This window comes from Suillus fuscotomentosus, assembly GCF_016647785.1.
Source record: "Suillus fuscotomentosus strain FC203 chromosome Unknown F5891scaffold_26, whole genome shotgun sequence".
NCBI lineage: Eukaryota > Fungi > Basidiomycota > Agaricomycetes > Boletales > Suillaceae > Suillus > Suillus fuscotomentosus.
The window spans coordinates 395,865-414,883 of record NW_024539538.1 but is presented as its reverse complement, the minus strand read 5'-3'; the positions used below and the strand labels follow the sequence as shown (position 1 = coordinate 414,883).

General features: G+C 48.9%; 5 protein-coding genes across 5 annotated transcripts; 4 read left to right on the top strand and 1 right to left on the bottom strand.

The window, feature by feature from the left end:
• Nucleotides 1–344: 344 nt before the first annotated feature.
• Nucleotides 345–1,248, top strand: F5891DRAFT_952035 (uncharacterized protein; the record flags this gene model as incomplete). The annotated part of the gene is made up of 3 exons (XM_041375088.1): nucleotides 345–849; nucleotides 905–981; nucleotides 1,009–1,248. 3 exons carry the CDS (start codon nucleotides 345–347, stop codon nucleotides 1,246–1,248), a joined length of 822 nt encoding a protein of 273 aa, XP_041226185.1.
• A 59-nt stretch (nucleotides 1,249–1,307) lies between these two features.
• F5891DRAFT_300468 (uncharacterized protein) lies at nucleotides 1,308–3,384 on the bottom strand. The gene is made up of 2 exons (XM_041371258.1): nucleotides 1,729–3,384; nucleotides 1,308–1,673 (listed from the first exon to the last, which is right to left on the bottom strand). Exons 1-2 carry the CDS (start codon nucleotides 3,181–3,183, stop codon nucleotides 1,383–1,385), a joined length of 1,746 nt encoding a protein of 581 aa, XP_041226184.1. The 5' UTR covers nucleotides 3,184–3,384; the 3' UTR covers nucleotides 1,308–1,382.
• A 601-nt stretch (nucleotides 3,385–3,985) lies between these two features.
• F5891DRAFT_1032829 (gamma-glutamyltranspeptidase) lies at nucleotides 3,986–6,675 on the top strand. The gene is made up of 11 exons (XM_041361682.1): nucleotides 3,986–4,560; nucleotides 4,607–4,913; nucleotides 4,967–5,119; nucleotides 5,175–5,430; nucleotides 5,486–5,501; nucleotides 5,549–5,651; nucleotides 5,701–5,880; nucleotides 5,928–5,985; nucleotides 6,033–6,317; nucleotides 6,383–6,448; nucleotides 6,501–6,675. The coding sequence occupies exons 1-11, from the start codon at nucleotides 4,154–4,156 to the stop codon at nucleotides 6,542–6,544; spliced, it is 1,875 nt and encodes a 624-aa protein (XP_041226183.1). The 5' UTR covers nucleotides 3,986–4,153; the 3' UTR covers nucleotides 6,545–6,675.
• A 73-nt stretch (nucleotides 6,676–6,748) lies between these two features.
• Nucleotides 6,749–8,595, top strand: F5891DRAFT_1032825 (signal peptide peptidase-domain-containing protein). Its single transcript, XM_041361681.1, has 6 exons — nucleotides 6,749–7,006; nucleotides 7,064–7,192; nucleotides 7,246–7,362; nucleotides 7,419–7,509; nucleotides 7,564–7,805; nucleotides 7,853–8,595. The coding sequence occupies exons 1-6, from the start codon at nucleotides 6,911–6,913 to the stop codon at nucleotides 8,234–8,236; spliced, it is 1,059 nt and encodes a 352-aa protein (XP_041226182.1). The 5' UTR covers nucleotides 6,749–6,910; the 3' UTR covers nucleotides 8,237–8,595.
• A 568-nt stretch (nucleotides 8,596–9,163) lies between these two features.
• F5891DRAFT_951823 (uncharacterized protein) lies at nucleotides 9,164–17,606 on the top strand (the record flags this gene model as incomplete). The annotated part of the gene is made up of 16 exons (XM_041375070.1): nucleotides 9,164–9,284; nucleotides 9,586–10,210; nucleotides 10,302–11,869; nucleotides 11,930–11,952; nucleotides 12,005–12,060; nucleotides 12,112–12,371; nucleotides 12,935–13,605; nucleotides 13,757–13,810; nucleotides 13,870–14,537; nucleotides 15,009–15,092; nucleotides 15,145–15,225; nucleotides 15,275–15,390; nucleotides 15,439–15,892; nucleotides 16,273–16,615; nucleotides 16,664–17,230; nucleotides 17,280–17,606. The coding sequence occupies 16 exons, from the start codon at nucleotides 9,164–9,166 to the stop codon at nucleotides 17,604–17,606; spliced, it is 6,018 nt and encodes a 2,005-aa protein (XP_041226181.1).
• Nucleotides 17,607–19,019: the final 1,413 nt, after the last annotated feature.

The following is a 19,019-nucleotide window of genomic DNA, read 5'->3' as shown; positions in this document are numbered from 1 at the left end:
AGATGCCAGCTGTCGTCTGGCTGGCAATGGTAATTACACCTCATAGCCAGGGCCGCGATTATGCGTCTTCTAGGAGTTCTAACTGAAGCAGCTTTTTCACGGTGGTGTCCAATGGTAGGTCAACGGTTGTCTTCTATCTATCTTAGGCTCCTTGACGATATCAAATTTCTAGTCGTTGATAACTGTTATTGTCAAAAATCACGCAATAACATAACGGTATCTCATCACTTGACTGGTAAATCGCGTGCGCCCTGACATTGCACCTGATATAAGCCCTGCATGCATTCTGCATGGATTTTTAAGGCTATCTTTCCCCACTACGAGTTAGCGCGCCCGAGGCCATCATGGGTTTCACACTTGTCCACAGTTATGCTGAACTTGTTAGCTCAAAGTCACAGCACCCCCTAGAGATTGATGTCGTGGCTGACGGCACTGAGTCTGAGCATCCGGACTTGGACAATCTGGACGTCGGCCTTGGGGCTATCGACATTGAGCGTGATCCTCACGAGCTCCCCACATTCAATTCTAAAAGTCTCACAAACCCCTCATCTACCGTCCTCTATCTACCTCCGCTACTTTCTTCTCTACCTCACGACTTCAGGGTACTACTCCATACATCACTAGAACAGCAACCGATGCTCTCCGAGACCCGTCTACCTGATATAGACCCCGTATCGCTGTCGTTGCACAAAGCTTTGCACCATTTCCGTCCGGTGACTCCGTATTATGCTGAATTACCATACGACGAAGCGTTCAATTGGAGCAAGTTAGAACTTCCGGAAGATGAGGAGCGTGAGTGGTATTGTGTTGCCTTTCGCAGCAAGCGATTGCCTGGGAGCGATAGTGGACGTAAGTAACCATCATTCATACCCGGACTTTTGACTGATTATCCTCGCATGCACAGCCCTCTATGATGCCGACAAGTTAGCTCACGAGGAGGCTGTGCTCAGCGGTGGTGTATGCAATCAACCCCTTGTCACAGTGGCTCTACCTGACCTTACCCCCTAGCTTATCATGTATTGGTATGGTGTGCCAGATCCAGAAACGGGTATGAACCTCGCAACGTGCATCTGGCAGTCCCGAAAACATGCAGTGGCTGCCAACTCGCACCCGCACCACATCCGTGCAATGATGCTTGCAGCCTCTTCATACGAGGTATATACTCTGGAGCGACACAAGCTGCGAAAGTTACGGGGAGAACGTGGGGTGACCATCCACCCGTTTGACGGTGCTGAAGTTGTTTGGTAATTCTCCACTGGCTCACTTGGATTTATATACCCTCGCAATACTTATACTCTACTGAATACTTCTAACTTGGATTAAGGAACGTTGTAGAGTTTGAGTTTACTAACGAAAATGTAGGTGTGGAATGCTCAAATTCGCTAATGACCATCCGCCCATGATTCAATTGTATCATGACTAGTATCTGAACGCTGCGAAAGCAATCCCTCGATTTCATCAGGGCAAACGCTGCTCCTCCCCGCAAGCGACCGACGCGACAACATCCACGAGACAGTCGATCGTTGTTCTTGCCGAGGCGAGATCGGCGTACTGTGTGCTTGGCTTGGTCGATCTTTCTTCGGTGTTGCTGGTTGTGACGCCTGAGTTGAGCGTGTGGGCGTGGAAGGTTGCTCGCGGCTCTCTGTGGTGCATCTTGTGTTTTCCGCGGTAAGCTTTGACAAGATCAGTTTAAATACGACGAGATGGTTTTGTTTCCTGTGGGCTTACTTCTTGTACATCAGCAATACCAGGGACCGCAGGAGATGATGTTGCTCCCTTTAGCGGTGAGACAAAAATTCCCGCAATGGGAGCAAAGACTACTGCGCCATATTGGCCATTCAACTGAGGTAATGGAGATTCTTGGATGACATATCCGGATATAGGTGAATCACGAATGGGTCCATCACGAAGGTCGTATTTTACGGATGCGTTAGATGCTTCTGTTATTGTTGCTTGGTCTTCGGCGACACTACGGAAAACATGAGGCGAATGTGATAAAAGGATGTCAGGGCCTGCAGAAACGGGAGGATTCGTAATGAAAATTCTAGAAGGGCGAGCGAAGACCGCTGCGCCGCTTTGGCCATTCAACTGAGGAGATGATAATTGTCGGATGGTGTGTCCAGATACAGGTGAGCCGCGAACGGGTCCATTATAAAGGTCGGATTCTACACTTGCGCCACGTGCCTCCACCGTTGCTACTTGATCGTCAACGACGCCATAGAAGGAATGAGGCGAACGCAACAAAGGGATGTCGGAATGATCAAAGGCAGGAGGAATCGTAGTTGAAGCATGCATGTCATAAGTTTGCCTGCCGGCCACGCTGGGACCACGCAAAGTCTTCCTCAAGAATGGCTGCCAGCGGAAATCAAGTGCGTCCAAGTCAAGCTCGTAGGACTCCGGTTCCAGAGGGTCCGACAATGATGGATCTTCAGTGGGAGAATCGAAGTACACTGGTCGAGAGACGGTAAATGCCGGTCCAGGGGTGGAAAATATATTCATCGTCAGTTCGTTCTCTTCCGTCGGTGAGTGAGGTCCAAAATCGTTAGAAGCAACAGACGGTCCGCGGCAGAAGGAGGACAAGTGAGTCTCCGGCTCTGCAATAGTTGAACGAAAAACAGGGAATGATGTGAAATTGGCATGGTTGACACTTGCGTTGTGAGACAAAAGGGGTGGTTTCACATGCACTGAGGTCTTCTGCGATCCTGATAGGCGGGCCAAGTTAGATGAAGCATTTGAATTAACAGTGTGTTTTAGAGCGGCGAGCGAGCCGGGAGTTGAAAATGGGCGAAAACCTGGAGTATCTTCCCCGAGATGAAATGTTTGTAATTCCACGTTGACGGTTGACGGGTCACAAGGCAGTAATCCAACGTCACAGAAGGCAAGGTCAGCAGACGGCGGACGTGAAGCTTCATGAGCTACATCATTATTTTCTTGCAGAACGACATCGAACGGGGAGAATGCAAACATACGACCTTCCCTGGCTTCTTGAGAACATGGTCGGGGTGAGTTCTGAGTTCTGAGTTCGGCCGTGTCTTCGTGAGCCAGAGGAAGCAATTCTCGAAGTGGATGCTCGGGTTCTAAGGCACTGAACGTACTCGCGAGCCACATAGGTAGGGCCTTTTTCGGTAGCCGTACTTTAGAACCCTGACGCCGCAATAGCCAAGTTTGGGTTCTCATGACCATAGAAGCGCGCGCATATATCGTACCTTTCGATATACCGAGGAAGACTTTGCTGGGTTCGACACCCTGTTATTCATTTTAGACACAGAGAAGTCACTTCTAAGTCTATCCTCATGGCTGTATGCGTCCACAGGTGTCTTAGGAAGATCATAACTGCTGACGGAGGAAGACCCGGAAGAACGCGCACGCTTTCGACGCGTTTTCGGATCAAGACTGTACGAATTTGAGACGTGCACTTGGGCCAGCATCCGATCAAAACGAGTATTGAGTCCCAGGGTTTTCCTGCGTTTCAGAGGTCCTGGCGTAATGTCTGACAAAACGTTGTAACATAGCATCACTTCAATTTGCAATTGAGACTTTGAACATACTAGTTCCTCTTATTCCTGTGTATATCATCGGTGAAAAGCTGAAACTCTCGTGAGGTATTCTGGTGAGTGGGGTATATTGATAGAATATGGATTTCGGACTCACCTCGCATGGCTCAAAGAGCCAATATTCGAAACATTGTCGGCCTCTGAACTGTCATATTGAAACATTAGCGATCGGTGCCGGTGAGCTGGCATCGTTGCGCCTCCACTTGGGATGCCTGAGACAGCGACTTGTCAGCTTGTCTTGTCGGTCTGTCACGGTGAATAAATAAGACTTCGGATCGTGGCTCCCTATGAGAGTGAATCAAAATGAGGTTATTACCAAAATTAAATTACATAAGGCCATAATAACCCGAATCGGCCCCTGCACGTGCCGGCATGTGGAATCGAAAAAACTCGTGGTATCACTCGGAATCCCGGATTAATTGTATTAGTCCTTTCCATCATAAGGTGCGAATATGGTATCGTGTGGCAACGAAGCACAGAATCCACACACCAGGCCTGCGGGTAGCCGAAGGTCGACGACAACTTGATGTCTACTTCCGGGTTCCGGTCACCTTCATTACCATAAGATAAAGGGTTCAGTCGACTTGGTTTTCAACTTTATGGATTACAGGAAACGAGTATCACCATTACCCACCGTAGAAGATGCCCCTCCGGTGGATAGTTTCAAGCAACCATTTGATTCTACTGAAGCCGAGCTCCCGCTTTACCTGTATACGAAGGAACCGAAAGGTCGACGTAGATGGCAGAGGGGTGCATTCGTTGCCTTACTTGCTATTTGTCTAGCGACGCTTCTGCTACAGAGATACCAACCTCACCCGCACCTACTCACCCGACCCCGCACACAAACCCGTAATCCTGCCTATCTCATAGAGGCTGAACACGGTGCCGTTGCTTCCGAGAATAAACGGTGTTCAGACATTGGTGTTACCGTCTTGAGGGAAGGAGGAAATGCTGTCGACGCCGCTATCAGTGCTGTTTTCTGTGTTGGTGTGGTCAACATGTTTTCGTGAGTTGTCTGCGTTTCCGAAATTCATGTTTTTGACGTAAATCAGCTCGGGCATAGGTGGAGGGGGATTCATGACAGTTCGCATTCCACCCTCGTCTGAGGGTGGTAGTTCGGAAGTATATACCATTGATTTTAGAGAAACTGCGCCAGCCTTGGCAAATAGTACCATGTACGCGGATGATCCAGCTGCTGCGCGATGGGGTGGATTAGCAGTTGGTGTTCCCGGTGAAGTCCGTGGACTCCAGGAAGCACATGAACGCTGGGGGAAATTGCCATGGACTAGACTCGTGCAGCCAAGCATAGATCTTGCTGCTGGATGGGCGGTTGATAAAGAATTAGCGCGACGTTTGCAGGTAAAATGCTGGGCATGCGAATCCGAGGCATTGATTGATTACACACCTTCCAGATGTTTGCAAGACTCATACTTCCTAAAGAAGACTGGAGAGCTATTTTCGCTCCAGAGGGACGTATGCTGTTTGAAGGCGAAACTATTAGACGGACGAATTACTCACGCACACTTGCTACTATCGCATCCGAAGGACCCAATGTGTTCTACAAGGTTTGATATTCGTTGTGGTTCATGTTGGACCTACATTTAAGTTATTTTTGGCCAGGGCCCCATAGCTGACTCAATCATCCGCAAGGTACAAGCCACTGGAGGAATAATGACTAATGGAGATCTGGAGAATTACACTGTGAAGGTGGATCACGCTCTCCAAGGAACGTATCGTGATAAGAAAGTGTACACTAGCTGCGCACCAACTTCAGGACCCGTGCTTCTTCATATTTTGAACCTATTAGAACGCTACGATTTTATCGGCGAAGGCCGAACTGGCTTGAATATTCACCGCTTTATAGAGGCATTGAAGTGTAAGCGCTTACCTACTTCAAATAGTTTGTTGTGGAACTGACACTGTCACGTCAGTCGGTTTTGCAGCTCGGTGAGTCCTTTTCTGAATTTATTACAGCCGGTCTCACGTTACGCTAGCACAAAAATTGGTGACTTGGCATATGTCACCAATGGAACAGCTCGCGTCGCCGAAATCTCCACGAAAACCTATGCAGATGCTGTAGCGCTTAATCTCACTGATGTACGTTGTTTGTGCTCTGTTGCTTTACCGTATCTGGATGACACTTTAGGATCGTACGCATACCCCCGAATACTATAATCCAGAGTTTGACGTCAAGATTGATCATGGAACAAGTCATACATCTGTGCTCGACAAGGACGGAATGGCCGTAGCATTGACGACCACGGTGAATCTCGTATTTGGTTCCATGGTGCTCGACCCTGAAACCGGCATTATTCTGAACGATGAGGTGAGCCCTCATATGTCCCAACAACTTCTCCTGATTGCGCTCGTAAGATGGACGATTTTTCGGTTCCAGGAAGACCTAATGGTTTTGGCCTCTTGCCTTCACCATGTACGTAGTTCCTCTTCCCCACATCCTCCCAAATTAACAATCCCTAGATAATTACCCCGAGCCCGGGAAACGCCCCCTATCCTCAACAACGCCCACGATAATCGAAAACCTCGACGGCTCCTTCTACCTCTCCGTCGGCGGATCAGGTGGTGGCCGAATTTTTGGCGCAGTCCTGCAAGTCATTCTCAACCTCGATTGGGGAATGGATGTCAGCGCTGCGATTGAAAACGGGCGCGTCCACGATCAACTATACCCACTCGAAGTAGACGCCGATGAGATCGTGCCTGTCGCCATACTGAACTCGCTGATCGAACGGGGACATAATATCACAGGCATGTCTAATGCCGTCATTATTTATGAGAAAGATCATGTTTTGACTCGCGGGTTGCCGCATTAGTGTCGAAGATTGATCGTGTGGCTGCTGTTGTGCAGGCGGTAGTGAGTATGGATGGCAGGATTTTTGGTATGTGGTTACGGTGTTTTGACGTGGTTTTTGATGGTTTACTGGTTTACAGCGGCTAGTGATTCGAGGAAGAATGGTATCGCCGCGGGGTATTAAGCCCGTGCCTCCTGCGGTCCGATGACCGGTGTCCAGTACGTACCTTAGCGAGCAAGTCAATCAGTGTGTCCTTTGTTGAATTTACGCCATGTCTCCTGTATAAAATTAAATCCATCACCAAGTCTATTGTTTCCGCGGGGTATTAGCCGTGCCTCCTGTAGTCTGACGTCCGAGCTCGATGATCAGTGATTCAACGGCAAGCTGGCACTATTCATGAAATCAAATTCAAGTCTAGTGTTTGGCATAACCCTTAGAATAAAACACTCCAAAACAACTCCAAACTGACACGTCTCCTGTCACGTAGCATGTAAAAAGTCCAAGAAGCGTTTCATTCAACCATTTACATCCCCACCCAATTCAATTGAGATGGCCAGCACAGACTGGGACCTCATTTCTTCATATGCAGGTCTTCTGTGCTTAGCTTCTATCTCTATATATGTGGGAGCCCACGGCTCACTTCCAGTGCGTTGACATAGATCATCAGTAGTGAATGCCTAAAGGAATTGAACACTTTTCTAGACGCCTAAGAAGCCAAAAATCAAAGGAACGGATAAATCGGTCGTGCAAGATGATGAAGATGATGATGATGAAGAAGATGAAGGCGTGACCGATATGCTTTCGTCCTCTGACGCATGGCTTTTCCCAGTTGTGAGTTCCTCGTTGCAATACATGTAATCGATGCTAAGATGTAATTATGACAGGCAGGCTCAGTAGCGCTTTTCGGGATGTACGCTATAATGAAGTACTTTGGAAAAGAATGGATAAATTGGTTACTCGCGTGGTATTTTTCTGTCGCTGGCGTGGGCAGTGTGTGGAAGGTGAGTCGAGTCGTGTCATACGTCGCGTGTTTGTAATCGAGTCGCATGTTTCCCAGAGTGCTGTGTCACTTATGAGATTCGCGGTCGGGGAAGAACGGTGGAAGAAGTTTGATCGGAATAGAGTGTTAATTCTGAAAGGTCCACGGGGTTTGTGTTTTCATATGATGTTTTACTCGAGGACTTTGTTTAATCTGCTTGTAGAATTGGTTTCGGTGTCGCTACGCACGCCGACGATTTGGTTGTTTCCACTCGCTTTGATACCCTCTGTGCTATTCAACATATCGGAAACGAGCCGCAAGTCTGCGCTTATAACGGATATCATGGCGCTGTCGTTCTCTTACAATGCCATCTGTCTGCTGAAAATAGACTCGTTCCAGACGGGATGTATTCTTCTGTCTGGACTGTTCTTCTATGATATATACTGGGTATTTGGTACGGACGTGGTAAGTGGTTTATAGATTGATTCCCAGACTGCACTTATGGGTTCTAGATGCTCACGGTAGCCACGTCTCTTGATGTCCCAATCAAACTACTGTGGCCCAAATCGCTGAGTTTTGCCAGCGAGCGCGGATACACATTACTCGGACTAGGGGACATTGTCATTCCCGGTACATTTGTTGCCTTGGCACTACGTTACGACTATGCACGTGCGGATGACAAAGGCACATTTAGGAAGCCGTACTTTTACGCGACCCTGGCAGCGTACTTTACTGGACTGGTGACTACAATGGCAGTGATGCACGTGTTCGGCAAAGCCCAGCCCGCGTTACTTTATTTGAGGTGTGTTTTGTTTTTATGGGCTGGAAAGGCTATGGTGACGGTTCTTCTTTTGTGCGCTTTAGCCCCGCTTGTATGTTGTCATTGTTCGGGGTAGGGATTGTTAGAGGGGAATTAGGTAATGCTTGGAAATGGATTGATGGTGATGGATCGAAGAGTGAAGTCGAGGGGAAGGAAGTTGATGGGAAGGGGAAGAACAAGAGCAAGAGCAAACGAGAGTAAGAAGCGGATGTAATGCTGTACGTGTCTTTGAGTTGGAGTAGTCGGGAGTAGATACCTATTTGAGTTTTAATTTAGTTTCTAGAAATGATAAGTGGCGTATGATGGTGGCGCGGGCGGCGTGGTGGTTATTTTATGACTTTCCTGAGACAGAGAAGGAGGAGTGATTCGCACGGAGAGTGGGATCGGAGTCGGGTGGATGACGTGGTTCTATAGGACCTTTTGATCTAACCGGGCCGAAGTTAATATATACAGGGCGGTGATGACGGGGTGAGATTCTAGAGCTGGTCGAGGCACGAGGATTGTTGACACGGTTTAACGGTTCAATATGTCTCAAATTAAAGATTTATTTTAAATATGGATGAGGAATATACCCTTGGCCATTGGGGTTTATACGGTAGTTAATTGATAAAATTAGAAAAAAAAGGAAGATCCGACCGGCTTGGCACCAAGTAAAGTGTGTGAAAAAAACTTGATCCAAATTAAGCTAGGGCCCGAGTAGAGATGATCATAGAGAAGCCCCCGAACACTTGAGAGACATGTGAATTTTACAAGGGCAGAGGGGATTCCATGTATAATTTTAACTTGTACTTGGGGGTCCTACTTCATCGTACCTCGTCCCTAAACTAAAGCCCTTCTTCTCCTTCAATCCCATATTCAATTTTTATGTTCTGTTCCACGCATGCTGTCCCCGTCAACAAGTTCATCAGACGATAAAAATATTGTCTCTTCATGGCCTGCATCTGAATGTCCGACCCTCAATACTTCATTCCCATCATCAGACCCTCACCCTTACCATTCATCCATGCTTCATCATCATTCAGATGAAACTCAACACCATATCGAATGGAACTCTTTATTTTCAGCTCCTTTAAATCCCTCAGTCTTTGCAACATTGGCTGCTAATGGCGTATTTCCAGTACCGCGTCCAGATCATCATCACTCGAGACATTACACTGAACATTCATCATCATCATCTTGGTCACATGCACCAACTTCCATCTCCGGTCATCTTAGACCATCCCTGAGTAGGGTTCACTCTTCATCCCAAGAGCAACCACGTACCAGGGTCAACTCTTCATCCCAAGAGCAGCCAATGTCCACTCTCAATTCTCGTCCTCGTCGTATAGCCGTAAGTAATTGAATATTCGTTCGCAGTATATTTTAACATTTTAAATTAGAATAACGATACTTTGAACCTCCATTTATCTAGACATCCAGATGGAGCCTCAGCCTCTGACCCATCAGCAACAGATTTTTCCATTTTCGATCATCCTGTCGAACGCTCTAATGTTGGTTTACCACCTTCACTATGGATGTCTCCCGCTTCAACGACTCCTTCGACTCCCCTATACTCCCCTTTAACTCAGCTCACAATACCTTCGCATCCGGAGCCTTCCCCTCTCTCCTCAAACAAACCTTCATCTCCCTCTGAGACAATCGAATCAAAATCTGCAATATTTAGCGACATTTTTTCAGATGACCTCTTTGGTTCCCCACATCCGGAGCATGCTCCGAGCACTTTCACCTCTCCTAGACTTTCTGGTTCCCCTGACTTGGAATCCCCTTTTGACGAAAGCGATCCAGAAAAACTTGCAAAGCAAGATCCCCTTGCAACTCAAGTGTGGAGGATGTACGCCAGGCAAAAGGCAAACCTACCTCACGCGCAAAGAATGGAGAATATCACCTGGAGAATGATGGCGCTCGCTTTGAAGAAGAAGAAGGAGGAAGAGGAAGCAGCAATCGTCAACTCAGAAATTAAATCAGAAGCGGTTTCAACTCCCATCCCTGACCCTGACGAGGAAAGAGGTCGTAGAATCGACAAGGGAAAAGCAAAGGTCCAAGTCGTCGGGTTTGACGGTACAAATCAAGATGGCACAGAAGATGACGAGTCAGTCCTAATTTATTACGTGATGTCTGACATCCTTTTAACGCTCATCTAGTGTCGTAGCGATGGACTGGCGTGCCATGAGCAGATCACGCTCTCGCATATCAATGGACTGGAGACCTCAATCTCGTTCCCGTTCAAGGCCACCCCAGTCCGCAGCAACCTTTGATCATCATGGTATCATATCTCCTCAAACTGATTCCCGATATCATTTCCCCTCCCACCCAACCAACGGCGATAGGGACAGACGAAATGGCTATTCAAATAGGGAATCACATCTCGAACCCCTTGCTACCTCACCCAGTATTCCAATACCTGGAGCCTCTACTCATCGTTCTTATCCGGGGTCTTCTTCGGCACCCCGTTCTGGACTCTCTGGCACCCTCCCAGCCGTTTATGAAGGCCAAGTCGACCACGATTCACTCTCTTTCACACATACACTCCATCACGACCAACAAATCGGTCAGCTCAATCACTCCCTCTCTGCCCTCAATACGCCCGCTTTCCACCCGTCCTCGCTCCCCTCTTTCGGTTTCCACGGAGGTTCGAAACTGCTCCCAGATCAGTCACCCAAAGCACGTGCCTTCCCTAGACACGTGCGAAAAACGAGCTTCGATCATACTGTCAAGCGGGAGGGTCTATTTACGGGTGTCAGCGGCAGACATCAGGTCAATGGCAAGCCCTTGTCGCCCGATAGTTTAATTGGGCAGAAACGGAGAGCAGAAGCACCTCATGTAGAGAGTATGCTACGCGCAGATCCCTCCAACGTAGACGGTAATCCCCGCACCACTCAGGAGCCAGATCAGTACGTGAGCACCAGTCCCTTCCCTTCCACCCCTTTCAACTTCTGCTTCCCGCGGGACTATGGGATGTTTGATATGCACGGTGGCTCGCATAACGAATTCTCGCATATGCTCCACGCCACAGACGATTCCCATTCGTCGTTCCATGATTCTGTTTCACATCCTCTGAACGGTTCTGCATATGGGTCTGCTTCTGGCGTCAATGAGGGACTCTCGGCTGCCGCTGCCGCTGCAAGTGCAGTGATGGCCGAAGGATATCGTAATCTCAGCGCCGCTGCCAACTTTTCGTCAGACGACTACAGCCATTTACTTGGACTTCCGTTTGGAAACATCGACTCGAGCGTCAATCTCGCACAAGGCCCATATACAGTTGATCCCACACAGATTCTTCCAGTGGAGCATGGCGACGGGGTCTTACAGAGCTACCATGCTAGTCCATCAAGCGACGGATGGGGCAATGGCCTTACGTCCAGTTCGACCGCATCCCCTGAACCATATTTAACCTCTAGCGCTTCTTCACCCCCATCTGTTGAAGGTGCCACCACGGGTCCCAACTCACGAAATCAGATGCGGAAAATCGCGTCCACGAAACGTATCGCCCAGGAAATCAGGCGCAAGAAATCAGTTTCTGCGTTGAGCCCCACAATCGGGACCGTATCGCGATCAGCGACGAGTACCCCTGATCTGAGTACAAGAGATGGGAGTGCTGGCAATCCGAAAGGCAGTAGTGATGATGGGGACCAGCCACCCACGTCATGTACGAACTGCCAGACTACAAATACGCCGCTGTGGAGACGCGATCCCGAAGGACAGCCTTTGTGTATGTGTTCTCCGCCGCTAATTTTGGGGTATTTGGCTGACTGATGGCGTTTTCGCACAGGTAATGCATGCGGATTATTTTTCGTGAGTTCTTGACGTACTTGATACTGCATGTTGATACTGATTCCGAGAAAAGAAACTGCATGGTGTTGTTCGTCCGCTGTCGCTGAAGACGGACGTGATTAAGAAACGGTTCGTAATTAATTGTTATTATTTTGGCGATGTCTGATGTTGGCATGGTAGGAACCGGGCTTCGGGTGCTCCTAACGGAAACGCACGCAAAGGGGGCGCTGGATTGCCCAAACTTGCATCATCGAATACTCGGCCCCGTGCATCGACAACTAGCACGGTGCCGACATTCACAAATGGCCGAGGGGGGACGGCCGCGAATAGAGGGGGGCTGGGCCTGTCTCCCCCCGTCGCGATGAAGAGACAACGTCGGACGTCTACGAGTGGGCAGATCCCCAGTGCACCTACGATGTCTCGAAGGGGTGACGACGCTGGTCTGTGAGACTTGAGTTGATTGAGGTTGTCTGATGCTATGATGTTCTCTGTTATGTGGTCAGCATGATATTTTTTTTGATCTTGCCCGGATCGCAGGATGGTACGTAGATATTCCATTGGCCATAGATTATTTTCCTTTCCATCCGCTTCATCTCTTTGCTTGCTCGCATACGTGTACATCATGTTCTGTCTTGCATGATTATGTCTTCCAGTACGATGGTTTATTCCCAAAGAGGTGTAGAATATACGACCCTAGCAGCTACCCTAGGTTGGACACGCGAAATTGTATCAGAAAATTGCGAAGCCCTTCCATTCCGCTTAAGCTTGACAAAGTTCAAAGTTCAGAGTTCTAGTTTCAAACTCTTTTGTGACTGTTTTTTTTTAGAAAAAAAACTTGCCTTTCGTAATTTGATTTCGAACGCTGTATCGCCAACGACAAGACCAGTCACTAGATTTCATTCATTCAACCTGGCTTCATTCTTCAAACATGTGCCGCCTCCTCCCCAACAACGCCCCCCGATGCCGCTGACCTCCTTCTCCAATGGCCAGCTCCAACCCGTAGCTTCCAAAGACATTAAAGAATCCCGCCGCATCTCTCGCACCGACCTCGATTTCGAACAAGCACTAAGGCATGGGGGCACGGTCAAGCTAAAAGAGAGCCTTGATATCAATACACTGGGCATATCTGACAGCCCTGCCCCTCCTGCACACGAATTCACTTCGCCTTCATCCCGACCCCCATCAAGGGATTCGCGAACACCATTGGGACGCGCTCATGCCCACGCTCACGCACCACCTACGCCCGTCATCGTCCCACCCACCCCATCTCCAGGGCCCGGCCCTTCCTCCGCAAGATGTTCCTCTACGACCAGCTCCAACGACATTTTCTTCGATGCCGAAGACTCTGATATGCAGACTAGGAGACGGAGCTTGTATCGTGCGTCTGGTACGAGCAGCAGCCCTGATCTCGCTACGCTCGTACGGAAAGCGAAAGAGAGGGGAGGGGTAGTCCCACAAGTTGAGAAACGCGCGGAGCCGCCGTTGCCGGTGCATGGAGGGGCGTCGAGACTTGGTGTTGGGTCTTCGCGTCCGAGATCGTCGACTTCTGCCGGTTCCCCTCCTTCTGCTTCTTCGTCTTCTTCACCTGGGAACCCGATGGTGAATGTGTCGCCTGCGATGGTGAGGTCATCGAAGCTTGGTCCGAGGGAGTTGTCGAGTCCAAGTTCGGAGTGGGTTATGGCTAGCCCAAGGACGAGTGGGTGTGCTCGGAAGGATAGGGATAGTGGTGATAAAGATAAGGTGTGTTTCTTTCTTTCTTTCTTTTGTGTGGTGGATGGGAGTTGAATGTGGGGTTTAGGTACCGACTAAATCTGTAAGAGCCAAGACAAGCGCGTTTCTCGGTAAGATGCTGGGTCAATCGACGACACGGGACCGGTCTGTGAGTGTGATTGCTTGCTTTGGAATCGGCGTGAGCTCATGAGATGGTTTATTTTTTAGCGGACAGATGCTTCTGTCACTGGGTCTCCGCGCTCAAGACCGTCTTTTGTAGATAGTTTTGCACCCCCTGTGCCCCCGCTACCAGACGAAGCCCCTCGCTCTGCCGTATCCCCCACTCCTGATGCCTTTGCAAGCTCCTATTATGGTTCTACAGATCACAAACCCCTACCTCCCATCCACCTCGGCCCCGCTACTGATGATTCAGACGATCGGTCTCTTGTCGTAATTGATTCCATGTCACAAACACGAGATCGAACGCTGTCTCCTGGCACGCGTCTTCACAAAGCAAAGCCAGAGGGCAGGTTTATTAGTCATAACAAGCGACGAAGCATGAGCGTGAGCGACATCAATTTACAAAAAATAAACGTTCCTTCCTCGCCTGCTCCCACCCTTCCTCCCAAGGACTCTACCCCTACCGAGTTCCAGGCTTGGGAGTCTTCTTCCTCCCTTCACGGGATTCTTAGTGATTTGAAGGGTGTTTTGTCTCAACTGGATCCGGACTCTGGTTCATCGCTTGACTTGCGAGACCCTTCCACGCCCGCGAGACGTGCTGCCTATACGCGGTTGAAGACTCAGACACCTGAGTTCAAGTATCAAGGGGATCTTTCAAAATCTCCGGTATTACCCCCTGTTCCGCCATCTACTCCGATTGTAACGTTGCCCACTCAGTCATCGCTGGGTTCTAATACGGATATGGAATCACCCTCGAGAAGTGGGCTGTCAGTAGAACCTATTATCCCACCACGTACATCTTCCCTTCAAACGCCTTCACGCTCTCGTTCCGGATCTGGAGCGCTTGGTTCGCAGAGAGCAACTGCGCTTCGGCACGGGTCGAGCCCTTTGTCCGGGCCTTTGAGGAGTAAAGGATACGGTAGCCAAATGCAGTCTTCGTACCGTGACATGTCTCGTCTCCGTGTCCAACATCACTCTGTAGCTTCGAGCTCTGAGCCGTCCTTGATCCCCGTGGTTGATGATGTTCGACCACGTGAGTTTTGGTTATTTTTGTGCGCGGGCGATGCTGATGACGTACCACTAGCTTCTTCTCATGCTCATCAGGAGCTGACGACTAATGATCTTATTATTAACCGATATGCATCCAATCCGTCGTTTTCACGAACGGACGATACGGATGAAGAGAGGGGGAAGGATTTAGCTGCGAAGTGCTATACCGAGGATGAAGATTTCTTGGCGAAGGAGAAGATTGCGGAGTGGTTGGGCGGAAAGTGAGTATCTCATTTCTCGTTTCATAACTCTACTGAGAGTGTGCTGCGCCAGCGGGCAAGTCAACAAGATAGCGCTCCATCACTACATGAACTACTTTGACTTCACGGGGCTGAGACTTGATAATGCGTTTAGGTGGGTCATAATCGAAAGACCGGTGTATCGTATTGATCGCCTCCTCCAGACGTCTTTGTGCAAAGTTGTATCTCAAGGCTGAAACACAACAAGTGGATCGCATTCTTGAAGAGCTTAGTCGACGATTCTGGGATTGCAATCCCACCCGTCTGTATGGTAGTGCCAGTGCGTCAACAGTCATGCACTCATCACTTGTGCTAACATATTCCTCAGGCGTTGTCCATGCGGTTGTCTATTCCATTCTGCTCTTAAACACCGACCTCCACATTGCAGATATTGCAAACAGAATGTCGAGGAATCAATTCGTCCGCAACACGATTATGGCCATTCAAACCCAGACTCACCCGAGTCGCTACGGTTCGAATCCAGATCTGAATGATGACAATACCAGCGGGCCGCTGACAGCATCTGACGGTACCGAGACGCAGTCCCTCGCTCGATCAAAGAGAAGTGGCAGTATTGCAAGCTGGAACAGTATCTCCAAAGATACATTCTTCGCTGCGACTTCTTCTGCTGTTTCGACAGCGCAGCCCTCGCTGAATAGCAGTACCACATCTTTCCACCATTCCTCTGGCCCAGAATCGAAACCTCCGAGTACTGCTCCTTCGACGGTTGCGTTTGACAGGAACTGGGAGATGGACATGGAAAACTTGCTCAAGGTAGCTACGTTGTGATTTTGCACAAACATTTTGGCTGATGTATTCTATCAGGAAATGTATACTTCAGTCAAGAGCCAGCAGATCTTGCAACCCCTAGGAACCACATTCATGGCTCGTGTTTCAACGTCATCTCTAACTCCAGGGGCACCGCATCTCAGTCGCAATCGCAGCTACCGCGGACCATCGGACCGGCTTACGACACTCAAGCGGGGTAGTATCCGGGGTATTCAGTCGATACTCACGCCAAGCTACAGTCCGTACAGTAGCAACAGCAGTATCGAAGGGCGTGTCAGCCCGTCACCGAGTTATGCAACCTCGACTCGTGAGGTAGGTGTCCGAGACATTTGACTACATGAAGTATTGACAGTTCGACATAGGGTATGCACAGCTCTATGGGTAATTTCCTCACCCCTTCTCTTGGTTTCGCGTCCAATTTGTCGCATACGATCATCAGGGAAGCACAGGAGGACGAGGATCGTAGCTACCGCAGTCATGAATCTAGCTCGACGACTATTAGTATCACAGATGAAGAACTTGCGCTTCTCGGGGCGCCATGGGCAAAGGAAGGGATGCTTTGCCGTAAACAGTATTGGGAATCCGCGGGCAAGAGAGCAAAGTCTAAGAACTGGATGGACGTTTTCGTGGTCATTCAAAGAGGGGAGCTGAATATGTTCACATTTGGAGACCACGGTGGAGGGTTTTCTGCCGTAGTTGGTGGTGGTAATTGGCTGGTGTGTATTTTTTTTCCGTTTTCTGATTGTTAGTTGACACTCTCGTAGGAAAACGCCCAGTCCGTTGGCACAGTACAGCTATCTCATTCGCTAGCCCACTCCTTGCCTCCTCCAGGCTACAATAGACAACGTCCCCACTGCATGGTGCTAACCATGGCCAACGGCGGCGTATTCTTTTTCCAAGCCGGTACAGAGGAGCTTGTCAACGAATGGGTCTCGACTTGCAACTACTGGGCGGCACGTACCAGCAAAGAGCCATTAGCAGGTGGCGTCTCCAACATGGAGTATGGCTGGAATCGTGTCGCTGATGCTTTGAATGGACGTCCTACATCGGACGACCAGAAAACCGAACACGATCGTACCGATTCGATGAGCGTGCGCAGCGGGCGGAGTACCCGAAGCAAGCTCGGGTGGAAAGAGAGTGCCGCTACCGTCCGCGCTCATTCGCCGTGGTCGGAGAGATTGTTCATTAATGATTGGAAGCCTCCTATCCCACCCTCGATATCCAGCATTCATGACGAGGAAGCCCAGCTCGAGGCACTGCAGAAATATGTGCATATGTTGAAGAAAGATCTTAAGCATCATAATGAACTGAGGGAACCAATGAACGCTCTGGTTTGTCATTTTGATCTCCCCACTCGCGCCCAGCTTATTTCTATTTTAGTACACACCGCGTTCAACGAACGGAGCCAAAGCGCAGAGTAATTGGGAGAAGAAGTCACAATTCCTGCTTACTGAAATCGTGAAGTACGATTCTTACGTCGACTCACTGCAATCCGCCATGAATCTGCGTCTGAAGAAGAGGGGCGAAAAGGCGCTAGAACGCGCTCTGGTTGTTGCGGTACCTGATGACAGTGACCCCGCGACAGCATCTGGTAACTGGAGAGGAGGTTACTCAGAGGAGACGATCCCTGAAGACGATGAGCTACCAGCAAGTAGGATACCCAGAATGTCTCCATTCCATCGCAGGGAGATGGCAGAGGAAGGGTAGTAAATATGTTAATTTCTGCTAATATACGATCGAACACTTGTTTTGATGTAGCCGTGCTCCCGGGAATATTTATGTATGATATTTTCCTTATGATACTGATGTCTTACGCTAGGAATCGGATGATTTGAATATAGTGTTTCTTAAACTACTGACATAGACCCAAGTGAAATAAGATAATGCTTCAGTGTGGACCGTACTAGCGTTCTCGGAAATCAGTAACTAGATTCCTATAACTTCGCAGCAGACGTAAGGACCTGGAGGCCACTCTTTGACTCCACTATGATTGTCTTTGATCCGCGGCATACCACAGCGATCCGACATCATGCGCAGAATTGGTTGTGTGGCCAAATGCCGAAAGCCAGGGAAATCAGCTGTATTTGGCAGCGGGGGAAATCTTGGCGTGGTCCAAATGATACATGTTTAGCCCAGATACCCCATGGAACCTGTCAGCCAAGAACTGCCTTACTCACTGAGGATCCCACCTTGAAAATTTGTTATTGGTAAGAAAATCATCAGACACGCGTATAAATACTTCGCAAAAAGACCTGTGCACCTGATCGCGGTTGCATGTTGAGCCACTGGAAATCGCCGAGTCACAAGACTCTCAGTATGCCATTGTCAGTCAGTGAGCCGTCGCAGCTGTACAATTTTATGGTTGCAGCCAAGCTGACTTTAACTTGATCTGGTAACAAGCTTGTGCCGCCTGTTGCAGCACATCGAGCTGCAAGACTTGAAATGGCAAGAACCTTTCGTACGAGCAATTTGCATCAGTTGGCGAGCAACACGGCCATCAAATATTTGACATACCTGGTTATAGGTCCGTGATCTAGCTCGTGCTGTGGTTGGCCATGGATGCTGTAGTAGTAATGAGATGCACTAACTCTCCATTATTCTGGTATGTCCTCAAATCAAAGCCATCATTGAAATAGTTCACTGGGGCAACGCCTTCCGGAAGCGATTACCGTAAATGCAGGCTCGCGTTGAGCAGATATGGAATACATACGCCAAGGCTATTCCTGTAACTTTCGTGTCAACGTTTTTTCTTAAGCTAGAATGGCCATGTAATAATCACCTTGTTTGCATTTTCAAGGTACGTTTCGTTCTTCGTTCGCAGGCATCCAGCAGCCGGAGTCAGCAAAAATACTTGATTGATGATGACATTTTTATTATACGTGTGATCAGTAGACTACCACACTAGAAACAATATTAGCTACAGGTAGAAAAGATCGTGATTAGCATTACAGTACCTCCACCTCCGCAAGTATGATACCATTCCCTTACGACCATGTCATAGCTTTTGGCTGCACTAGACTGTGATCTGACCCCAGGAAGGCTTTAAAAAGAAAGGGGAAACCTACAAGATATGCACTACTATCTTGACCTCTCGGAGACTTGTGATCGGCAATTTTCCGT